The 12,500-nt window shown below is 45.9% G+C and overlaps 1 protein-coding gene across 1 annotated transcript in view; it reads left to right on the top strand.

Annotated features, from left to right (window-relative positions):
- fer1l6 (fer-1 like family member 6) overlaps positions 1-12,500 on the top strand; it is a gene marked incomplete at its 3' end in the record, with an annotated part of 101,769 nt that overhangs the window by 41,478 nt on the left and 47,791 nt on the right. Inside the window, exons 9-14 of the mRNA XM_079516007.1 lie at positions 2,884-2,984; positions 6,940-7,042; positions 7,472-7,591; positions 8,099-8,263; positions 8,576-8,750; positions 8,948-9,072. Of these exons, the coding sequence (XP_079372133.1) occupies positions 2,884-2,984; positions 6,940-7,042; positions 7,472-7,591; positions 8,099-8,263; positions 8,576-8,750; positions 8,948-9,072 (789 nt within the window). The remainder of the gene's footprint in view (positions 1-2,883; positions 2,985-6,939; positions 7,043-7,471; positions 7,592-8,098; positions 8,264-8,575; positions 8,751-8,947; positions 9,073-12,500) is intronic.

Genomic DNA, 12,500 nt, shown 5'->3' on the forward strand with positions numbered 1-12,500 from the left:
CTCCTCAAGAGGCTTCAGAGAGTATTCAGGCTGACAAACAAGACAGCGGGGAGCCAAGTGGGAGTACAGTCACCTCAAGTTGCACAAAGATATGTGTAAGTGGAGAAAGCCCACGCTCCTACTCCAAGATCTGTTTGGTAAAAGTACATCCTGCAGGCAAAAAAGAGAGCGCTATTAGGATGTATGCAGTGCTCGATGAGCAAAGTAACAAGTCTCTTGCCAAGACAGAGTTTTTTGACCTCTTCAAGGTCGAGGCCAATTCATCTCATTATACACTGAGAACCTGTTCAGGGAGAACAGAGACGTCAGGTAGAAGAGCTAGTAACTTCATCATCGAGTCTATTGATGGAAAATTACAACTTCCTTTACCAACCCTAATGGAGTGTGACATGGTTCCTGATGATAGGACAGCAATACCTTCACCAGAAATTGCACAGCATCACTCCCACCTACGGCCAATTGCCAAGAAGATGCAACCTGTGGACCCAGACGCTCCAATCCTCTTGCTCTTAGGAAGGGACATCTTAAGGGTACACAAGGTGCGCGAGCTAATAAACGGGCCCCACAATGCTCCTTACGCACAGCGACTAGACCTAGGATGGGTCGTCGTGGGTGAAGCATGCTTGGGAACAGTTCACAAACCATCAGAGGTCAATGTATACAAAGCAAACGTGCTGCAAAATGGTCACACATCCTGTTTCAGCCCATACCCAAAAAGCATCCAAGTGACTGAAGGCTACAGTGGTATGATACAGCATCCTGGTTCAACCTCCCCTGCCTGTAAGGAAGATGCAGGTCCCACAGAGAGGACAGACAACCTTGGATGCTCTGTGTTAAAACAGTCCAAGGAGGATGACAAATCAGCACGCTACACATGGATGACAGAATGTCCCTGACTATCATGGACAAACATGTCTATCAGAGCAGCTCAAACTGAGCTGATTGAATCTATGTCAACTGACAACTTCACCAATGCTCTGAAGAACAGAATTGTGAAGATGTTTCTGAGGCCAGTCTCAGAGTTCATAGTTCCCCTGTCAGAGATTTATTGAACTCTTATGTTGCTACTTGCATCCAAGGACATTCCCTTAATGTTGATGTATCTATAGTGATACAATGTTATTGTACCAAAGCGGGGAGTGTGCTGCCTTTGGAATGGCAGTTTGGTTAAAATTCATAGTTTCAAAATGTTTCATAATTCTGTCATTTAATTAAGTAAGTTAAAAGGTGTACCAGTTCTTACTGTTTTTACTGCCCTCCAGTGGTGGAAGTAGAAAGTGAAACTAAACTCAGAGTCAGCATTTCCCCATGAAACAGTGAGCTGTGCGCATGGTCTGCTGATAATTCTTCTTTAATGCTTTTGCCTTGGACATTATTGTCTGTAAGTACTTTGAAGTTCTAGTTAATCGGTTCAAAGATTATATTTCATGTAGAATGTGATGTTTGCAGAACACCTTTGTAGCTGGTTATTTTGTGTTTGGAAATTGTGTAAACACATGTGGTCTGCATGTTAGTTTACTGCTGCAGTAGCCTAGCCATTTTCTGTGTTTGACTTCAACATTGTGTACCTAGTTCAGTGCAAATAGCCTACTAATAACTATGCATACTATATTACTCACACACTCTGCATATTTACCTGTGTGCTAATTCATTTTTATGTTTATTTCTGTACTTTTCAGTTTTACAAAATTACCTGTGACTTCAGTAAACACAAGAAAAGTCAAGTCTTGTCTCTTTATTGGAGGATCTCAGAAACTGTTAACTAGCTGTCTAGCTGCACATAGGCACGTGTTGCAAGGGCAGCACAATTGCATTGTATGTAGTCATAGCACATCATAGTACATATGTATAGCATAGTATAGTATATATGTATAGTTAATATGTATAGTGTCATTATATAGATATGTTCTAGTTACGTTCTTAGCTTACGCATGTTTCTTGATAAATGCATTTTATATATGTGATGTATTCCCATACTTTTGTTCCTGCCTAATGTGAGTAGCTCTGGATTAAGAGCGTCTGCTAAATGCCTAAATTGTAAATTGTAATTGTAAATTGTGTGTGTGTGTGTGTGTGTGTGTGTGTGTGTGTGTGTGTGCGTGTGCGTGTGCGTGTGCGTGTGTGTGTGTGTGTGTGTGTGTGTGTGTGTGCAGGTTCTACATGCACATCCCCATGGACAGACAGAAGCCATGCGTGTGTGTGTGCAGCCAGTGGGAGAACAGAGCCTACAGACTGGTCCATTGTAACATGCTGGAGTCCATCTGTCTGCTGTTTGTATGTACATGCACTCACACACACACGCGCACGCACACACGCACACGCGCATGCACGCACACGCACACACACACACACACACACACACACACACACGCGCGCACGCACACACGCACACGCGCACGCACACACACACACACACACACACACACACACACACACACACACACACACACACACACACACACACACACACACACACACACACACACACAATGACTTATGGAATATGTACAAATGGTTCCATGTGTTACACTCTCAGAGGTACAGACCCATAAGGGTCCATTTGGTTCCATTTGTACACTCTCAGAGTTACAGACCCATAAGGGTCCATTTGGTTCCATTTGTACACTCTCAGAGTCACAGACCCATAAGGGTCCATTTGGTTCCATTTGTACACTCTCAGAGTCACAGACCCATAAGGGTCCATTTGGTTCCTAACTAGGCTATCATTTAGCTGGGGACCCCCTGGAACTCCCTCAAGGACCCCTGGGGGTCCCCGGACCCCCTGGAACTCCCTCAAGGACCCCTGGGGGTCCCCGGACCCCACTTTGGGAACCATTGATGTAGGCTATACTCACATTGGCTGTCAATCATGTTGTGTTACAGGAAGGGGGCGTGGCCAAAGCCGCGGAACTCGACAAGAGGTGTGACCCGGGGGCGGAGCTTAACCTCCGTGCCGCACTGAAGCTCTTCTGCCAGGACGCCAGGTACGGCCAATCACAGTGCTAGCATCACTATGATGGTATAGCCAATCACAGTGCTAGAATCACTATGATGGTAGCCAATCACAGTGCTAGAATCACTATGATGGTAGCCAATCACAGCGCAGCATCACTATGATGGTAGCCAATCACAGCACAGCATCACTATGAAATGTTCATGAATTATGAATTATAAATGATTAACATAATGTATTTATTTAAATATCTTTAAAGTCTCGGACAACAGACCAGTTACACCTCATGACAACAGACCAGTTACACCTCATGACAACAGACCAGTTACACATCATGACAACAGACCAGTTACACCTCATGACAACAGACCAGTTACACATCATGACAACAGACCAGTTACACATCATGACAACAGACCAGTTACACCTCATGACAACAGACCAGTTACACCTCATGACAACAGACCAGTTACACATCATGACAACAGACCAGTTACACATCGTGACAACAGACCAGTTACACCTCATGACAACAGACCAGTTACACCTCATGACAACAGACCAGTTACACATCATGACAACAGACCAGTTACACCTCATGACAACAGACCAGTTACACATCATGACAACAGACCAGTTACACATCATGACAACAGACCAGTTACACATCATGACAACAGACCAGTTACACCTCATGACAACAGACCAGTTACACCTCATGACAACAGACCAGTTACACCTCATGACAACATACCAGTTACACATCATGACAACAGACCAGTTACACCTCATGACAACAGACCAGTTACACATCATGACAACAGACCAGTTACACCTCATGACAACAGACCAGTTACACCTCATGACAACATACCAGTTACACATCATGACAACAGACCAGTTACACCTCATGACAACAGACCAGTTACACATCATGACAACAGACCAGTTACACCTCATGACAACAGACCAGTTACACCTCATGACAACAGACCAGTTACACATCATGACAACAGACCAGTTACACATCATGACAACAGACCAGTTACACATCATGACAACAGACCAGTTACACATCATGACAACAGACCAGTTACACATCATGACAACAGACCAGTTACACATGACAACAGACCAGTTACACATCATGACAACAGACCAGTTACACATCATGACAACAGACCAGTTACACATCATGACAACAGACCAGTTACACATCATGACAACAGACCAGTTACACATCATGACAACAGACCAGTTACACCTCATGACAACAGACCAGTTACACATCATGACAACAGACCAGTTACACATCATGACAATAAACACATTTATTTTTTGCGGGGCCGAACAAATAATTAGAACGAAGAAAAACTAAAAAAAGAAAAAAGAAAAACATGTTTTTTCATCATTCTACTTATTTGTTCGACCAAGACATTATTTAACCCATTTCTGGGCCGGAAACCCCTTTTGGTGTTTTTTTAACTAAGCATTATGTTATACTTTAGCTATTGCAAAATAGCAGATCTACAAGCTCGTAACAAGCTTGTAGATCTGCTATTTTTGAAAAATCGTGAAAATGCTTTAGTGAAAATCTTTGAATATATATTCTTTCAGAGCGAACGTTTTTAACTCAAATCTTTGAATATATATTCTTTCAGAGCGAACGTTTTTAACTCAAATCTTTGAATATATATTCTTTCAGAGCGAACGTTTTTAACTCAAATCTTTGAATATATATTCTTTCAGAGCGAACGTTTTTACCTCAAATCTTTGAATATATATTCTTTCAGAGCGAACATTTTTAACTCAAATCTTTGAATATATATTCTTTCAGAGCGAACATTTTTAACTCAAATCTTTGAATATATATTCTTTCAGAGCGAACGTTTTTAACTCAAATCTTTGAATATATATTCTTTCAGAGCGAACGTTTTTAACTCAAATCTTTGAATATATATTCTTTCAGAAGACTTTTTATCTATTTTATTTCGACGTCAGGCCTAAATGGTTTATTGTCACGATGTGTCAACTGGGCTGTTGTCTTTGTCCGAGACTTACAGGTTTTGAAACGTCTATAGAGCACCAAAGTCCTGACGTCACTGTCAGTAGAGGGCGCCAGTCCACAGGTTCATGTACTTTTTATTTGCATTGTAATCTCCATAGGGGGATTTTAGATCGCCTCATATAAGAACTGTGTTTGAAAAATAAACCGATCACCCCGGCCTTTTAACTCATATGGATATGAAGCATCGACTGAAGGTGGAACTGTACAAATTTACCCAAAGAGTAACACAATAGAGCGTCGCAGTCCCGCCTCCTACCCTGGACCAGGAAATGAAACCCAATGCATTATTCTCATAGACATTTCTTAAAGTATTTATTTAAAGACGGTTACGCCGCGGACAAAGCCAACTCGAGTCGTGACAACTCATGACAACACAAACAATATTTTGGACCAAACTAATAATTACAAAGAAGAAAAACAACAAAAAAAGGGTTGTAACCTGCCGTTTTTTTCTTCTTTCTAATTATTTGTTTGGTCCAAAATATTATTTGTGTTGTCATGAGTTGTCACGACTCGAGTTGGCTTTGTCCGCGGCGTAACCGTCTTTAAATAAATACTTTAAGAAATGTCTATGAGAATAATGCATTGGGTTTCATTTCCTCGTCCAGGGTAGGAGGCGGGACTGCGACGCTCTATAAGCGTTAGAAACGAGCCAAACAACCCAGAGACTACATTTCCGGTAGGCGGATGGTGCGCATCTGCCCGTCGCACAACAGAAACGGAATGTTAATTACGTTTATTTTTATTTTTATTTTATTGATATTTAATGTCTCGTGGTTAGTACGAGTCGAGTCACCACCAGCTGAGCTTACGTCAATGAGGAATCTCAGGAACGCAATGTGTTGACAGCTGGGCATGACGTATATTAGACGTTGCCTTCATGTTTCAAGGCTTTTGCGGCCACGTTAATTAAATTTTCTCCATAAACTGGCTGTATCAAATATGAATGGACATCATTAACGACGCACAGCCACTCCCCTGACAGAAAGGCCGGGGTGGTCGGTTTATTTTTCAAACACAGTTCTTATATGAAGCGACCTAAAATCCCCCTATGGAGATTACAATGCAAATAAAAAAATACATGAACCTGGGGACTGACGCCCTCTACTGAAAGTGACGTCAGACTTTGGTGCTCTATTGGAAAAAATAATGGGGAATTCACCTTTAGCTAAGCCCCGCCCTCTCCCAGGAATTATACGAAGTAGGGTGACACTGATGATGATGAGGAGAAAATCAGTTGAGCTGTTCCTGAGAGCAATTTCCATTAAAGCACCAATAATATGATATGAATTTGTGGGGATAGAAAACACATATGGGAGCCCAAAAAACACAAAAGAAATTGAAAAAGTAGAATTTGATGTTAGAGGTCCTTTAAAACAATGTTTTATCATATAGGAAAACTATTGGTGGAGAGGTTAGTCTAACCCATGTTATGCTTAGCTGTGATTGGACCATAGCAGTTTGGGGAGGGGCTTATAGCTATTGGTCAATTATTTACTGGGTCTGTCACAGGGGGCGGGGTCTGTCACAGGGGGCGGGGTCTGCCACAGGGGGCGGGGTCTGTCACAGGGGGCGGAGTCTGTCACAGGGGGCGGGGTCTGTCACAGGGGGCGGAGGGTCTGTCACAGGGGGCGGGGTCTGTCACAGGGGGCGGAGGGTCTGTCACAGGGAGCGGAGTCTGTCACCGAGGGCGGAGTCTGTCACAGGGGGCGGGGCTGCGACGCTCTATTGCTCAAACGAGTGAAGTGAAGTGAAATCCTGGCGCGCACGAGAAATTAAACTAGAATTCAATGTTCTATAATTACCTTTAATCTGATTCAACTGATGCGTGCGTGCGTGCGTGCGTGCGTGCGTGCGTGCGTGCGTGCGTGCGTGCGTGCGTGCGTGCGTGCGTGCGTGCGTGCGTGCGTGTCTGTAGTTCCTTCATAGTGTCAGCAGAGTCTACGCTGAAGGCGGAGCTAAAGAAGAATCGTCTGACCCAATTGGACAGGAGACGACTGACCATGTGTAAACAAGAGCTGGTAGGAAAACACGCACGCACGCGCACGCACGCACGCACGCACGCACTGGACAGGACATCTACATTGATCGTCACACGAGAAGATGAATCTGAACATAAAGACACATATCAGAGTCTAAGGATTGTTAAAAATAAATAAATAGCAGATCTACAAGATCATAGATCTTGATCTTGTAGATCAGACTAATGTGACTAAAAGTCAAATCAAAATGTCCTGTTAAAATCAACACACTGCTCATGGGGATGGCAATGAAGGACCGGGAAGTCTGGCCTGGCGTTGTGAAATCCATGGTGTGTGTGTGTGTGTGTGTGTGTGTGTGTGTGTGTGTGTGTGTGTGTGTGTGTGTGTGTGTGTGTGTGTGTGTGTGTGCGTGTGCGTGTGTGTGTGTGCGTGTGCGTGTGCGTTTTCGCGTGTGCGTGCGCATCATAGGAGGGAATGATCGTGGATGGGCGGGGCTTGTCGGAGAGGAAGCTGAAAGTGGGCGGGGTCAAAGAGCTGCTGAAAGACACCGGCAGACTGACGCAGAAACTACGCTTCCTATTGGCCGAGGTGAGTAAGACTCCTTCCTATTGGCCGAGGTGAGTAAGACAGACTCCTTCCTATTGGCCGAGGTGAGTAAGACTCCTTCCTATAGTGGCCGAGGTGAGTAAGACACCTTCCTATTGGCCGAGGTGAGTAAGACAGACTCCTTCCTATTGGCCGAGGTGAGTAAGACTCCTTCCTATAGTGGCCGAGGTGAGTAAGACACCTTCCTATTGTAAGAGGTGAGTAAGACTCCTCCTATTGGCCGAGGTGAGTAAGACTCCTTCCTATTGGACGAGGTGAGTAAGACTCCTTCCTATTGGCCGAGGTGAGTAAGACTCCTTCCTATTGGCCGAGGTGAGTAAGACTCCTTCCTATTGGACGAGGTGAGTAAGACTTCTTCCTATTGGCCGAGGTGAGTAAGACTCCTTCCTATTGGCCGAGGTGAGTAAGACGCCTTGACCTCTAACCTCTCCCCCCATGACCTCTCCCCCCTCCCCCATGACCTCCCCCCCCCCCCCCCCCCCCTCACAGCCCCAGCACACGCTGCCCGACGTGTTTGTCTGGTTGCTAAGCAACAACAAGCGCGTTGCGTACGCCCGTGTTCCAGCCAGAGACCTGCTGTACTGCCCTGGGGGGCGTGGCCAAGCTGAGGGGCGTGGTCCAGACTGTGGCAAGATACTCACTCTGTTCCTTAAGGTGAGTCTCGTTAAGAGCTCGTGAAGCACTGTGATTGGCTGGGTATGTGTATGTCGGTGTTATCCACCGGCCAATAAGGGAACACCATTCTTGATGAGTATGCATGTCGGGGTAAGAATGGTGGTCCCTTATTGGCTGTTGATGGTGACGTCAGTACGTTTCAAGGTACCGTCTCTGTCTGTCTGTCTGTGTGCGTGCGTGCGTGCGTGCGTGCGTGCGTGCGTGCGTGCGTGCGTGCGTGCGTGCGTGCGTGCGTGCGTGCGTGCGTGCGTGCGTGCGTGCGTGCGTGCGTGGGCGTGTGTGTGCGCACAGCCTCCAGGTAAGAAGCCGTCCCATTGGTCGATCGTCTGTAAGCTGGACGTCTACCTGTGGCTGGGCCACGCCCTCGACTCTGCCCACATGCTGGACGGCCTTCCTGCAGGTTTCACTCCGGCCTGCGGGGGCAGTGCTGAGCCAGGAGGAGTTCCTACACACCTGATACCTACAGGTACACACACACGCGCACACACACACACACACACACACACACACACACACACACACACACACACACACACACACACACACACACACACACACACACACACAGAGTTCATTATGTTAATGATCATCAGATGTACCAGACAGCTCATTATGTTAATATTACAGATCATCAGGTGTACCAGATGTATGTTAATATTACAGATCATCAGATGTACCAGCTCAGGGCTCACCTCTACCAGGCCCGCGGCCTCATGGCAGCGGACAGCTCCGGACTGTCCGACCCGTTTGCCAGAGTGTCCTTCATGTCCCACAGCCAGACCACCCATGTGAGCACCTTCACCTTTCACCTCGTGGCGATCCGTTGTTATTTCTAAACGGCAACCTCATTCATAAAAATCACACCCGTGAGAGGTGTGACAGAGAGGTGTCTCTGTATCGTTATATTGTCGGGGAGGTGTCTCTGTGTCGTTATATTGTCAGGGAGGTGTCTCTGTGTCGTTATATTGTCGGGGAGGTGTCTCTGTATCGTTATATTGTCAGGGAGGTGTCTCTGTGTCGTTATATTGTCAGGGAGGTGTCTCTGTATCGTTATATTGTCAGGGAGGTGTCTCTGTATCGTTATATTGTCAGGGAGGTGTCTCTGTATCGTTATATTGTCAGGGAGGTGTCTCTGTATCGTTATATTGTCAGGGAGGTGTCTCTGTATCGTTATACTGTCAGGGAGGTGTCTCTGTATCGTTATATTGTCGGGGAGGTGTCTCTGTATCGTTATATTGTCAGGGAGGTGTCTCTGTATCGTTATATTGTCGGGGAGGTGTCTCTGTATCGTTATATTGTCAGGGAGGTGTCTCTGTATCGTTATATTGTCGGGGACAATTTACAATTTAGGCATTTAGCAGACGCTCTTAATCCAGAGCGACTTACATTAAGCAAGAACAAAAAGCATGGGAATACATCACATATATAAAAATCATTTATCAAGAAACATGCGTAAGCTAAGAACGTAACTAGAACATATCAATATATAATGACACATATAAGCTATACATTTATCAAGAAACATGCGTAAGCTAAGAACGTAACTAGAACATATCAATATATAATGACACATATAAGCTATACATATATATGCTATACTATGCTGTACTGTTATTGTGCTGTCTACATGACATGCTATAAGTCTGTTTCAAGTGCTATCTAAGTCTAAAAAGTGCTGTCTAAGGGGGTAGGGTAAGTGCTATGGGCCATGATGGAGTCTGAAAAGGTGGGTTTTCAAACTACGGCGGAAGATCGGGAGTGATGCTGCAGTTCTGATTGCAACGGGAAGTGCATTCCACAGTTTTGGGGCCAGAAGGGAGAAGAGTTTGGGACGTGTTGAGCGCTGATTCCTGGGTGAGGAACGGTCTAATTCGTCGTATGTTATAGAGTGTGAACCTACAGGATCGAGTGACAGCTGTGATGTGAGTTTTGAACGAGAGCTGACTGTCCAGGACAACACCAAGGTTCCTGGCTGTTGGGACAGACGTTACCAGGGCGTTGTCTACGGAAATAGTTAGCTCCCGCATCGGGCAGGACTTAGCTGGGAAGAAGAGAAGCTCAGTCTTGTCTGGGTTCAGCTTGAGGTGGTTGGAGGACATCCACTGTGAGATGTCAGCCAGGCATGCAGTGATGCGCTCTTCCACCTGTGTGGCAGAGGGGGGGAAGGATAGAAACAGTTGTGTGTCATCGGCATAGCAGTGATAGGATATATTGTGAGCAGAGATGATAGTGCCAAGGGATTTAGTGTACAGTGAGAAAAGGAGGGGACCAAGTACAGATCCCTGTGCGACCCCAGTTTGGAGGGTTCGGGGGGATGATAGCAGACCTTTCCAGGAGACCTGGTAGGTCCGGTCGGTGAGATAGGAAGAGAACCACTTTAGTGCTGTCCCGCCGATGCCTAGATCCGCTAGGGTGTCTAGTAGCAGCTGGTGGTTCACTGTGTCAAACGCTGCTGATAGGTCTAGGAGAATCAGGACTGCAGAGTGGGAAGCAGCCTGGGCAGCATGTAGTGCTTCTGTGACTGCCAGCAGGGCAGTTTCTGTGGAGTGGGCCTTTTTGAATCCGGACTGGTTGGGATCCAGCAGGTTGTTCTGTGAGAGATGGAGAGAGAGCTGGTTGGAGACAACACGTTCAATGCTTTTAGACAGAAATGAAAGGAGTGATACCGGTCTGTAGTTCTTGACATCTGAGGGGTCAAGGGTTGGTTTATTGAGGAGTGGTGTTACTCTGGCTGACTTGAGGGCAGATGGGACGCAGCCTGAGGTTACTGAGGTGTTGATGATGGAGGTGATGAAGGGGAGCAGATCAGGTGCGATGGTCTGGAAGATTGGAGACGGGACAGGGTCGAGAGGACAGGTGGTAGGTCTAGTGGAAGTCACTAGTTGTAGGACCTCGTCTGGGGAAAGAGGAGAGAAGGAGGACATGCATGGTATGTTGGGGTTAGTGTTGTTGAGTCAGATGCCACTTTATGGGGGAGGGGGGGGAAGGAGCTGCTGATATCATCAACCTTCTTCTCGAAGTAGTTGACAAAAACATCAGCAGTGAGGGATGAAGGTTGAGTGGGGGGAGGGGGCTCTAGGGAGGTGTCTCTGTATCGTTATACTGTCAGGGAGGTGTCTCTGTATCGTTATACTGTCGGGGGGGTGTCTCTGTATCGTTATACTGTCAGGGAGGTGTCTCTGTATCGTTATACTGTCGGTGAGGTGTCTCTGTATCGTTATATTGTCAGGGAGGTGTCTCTGTATCGTTATATTGTCGGGGAGGTGTCTCTGTATCGTTATATTGTCGGGGAGGTGTCTCTGTATCGTTATATTGTCAGGGAGGTGTCTCTGTGTCGTTATATTGTCAGGGAGGTGTCTCTGTATCGTTATATTGTCAGGGAGGTGTCTCTGTATCGTTATATTGTCGGGGAGGTGTCTCTGTATCGTTATATTGTCGGGGAGGTGTCTCTGTATCGTTATATTGTCAGGGAGGTGTCTCTGTATCGTTATATTGTCAGGGAGGTGTCTCTGTATCGTTATATTGTCGGGGAGGTGTCTCTGTATCGTTATATTGTCGGGGAGGTGTCTGTATCGTTATATTGTCGGGGAGGTGTCTCTGTATCGTTATACTGTCAGGGAGGTGTCTCTGTATCGTTATATTGTCAGGGAGGTGTCTCTGTATCGTTATAATGTCAGGGAGGTGTCTCTGTATCGTTATATTGTCAGGGTGGTGTCTCTGTATCGTTATATTGTCAGGGAGGTGTCTCTGTATCGTTATACTGTCAGGGAGGTGTCTCTGTATCGTTATATTGTCGGGGAGGTGTCTCTGTATCGTTATATTGTCGGGGAGGTGTCTCTGTATCGTTATATTGTCGGGGAGGTGTCTCTGTATCGTTATATTGTCAGGGTGGTGTCTCTGTATCGTTATATTGTCAGGGAGGTGTCTCTGTATCGTTATACTGTCAGGGAGGTGTCTCTGTATCGTTATATTGTCAGGGAGGTGTCTCTGTATCGTTATATTGTCAGGGAGGTGTCTCTGTATCGTTATATTGTCAGGGAGGTGTCTCTGTATCGTTATATTGTCGGGGAGGTGTCTCTGTATCGTTATATTGTCAGGGACCCTCTAGCGATATTGATGTCAGACTTCAGTGCCGTTTCCATTGATACAAATGCTTAATTACCGTATGGATATGTGTGTGTGTGTGTGTGTGTGTGTGTGTGTGTGTGTGTGTGTC

Source organism: Electrona antarctica, assembly GCF_951216825.1.
Source record: "Electrona antarctica genome assembly, chromosome: 12".
Taxonomy (NCBI): domain Eukaryota; kingdom Metazoa; phylum Chordata; class Actinopteri; order Myctophiformes; family Myctophidae; genus Electrona; species Electrona antarctica.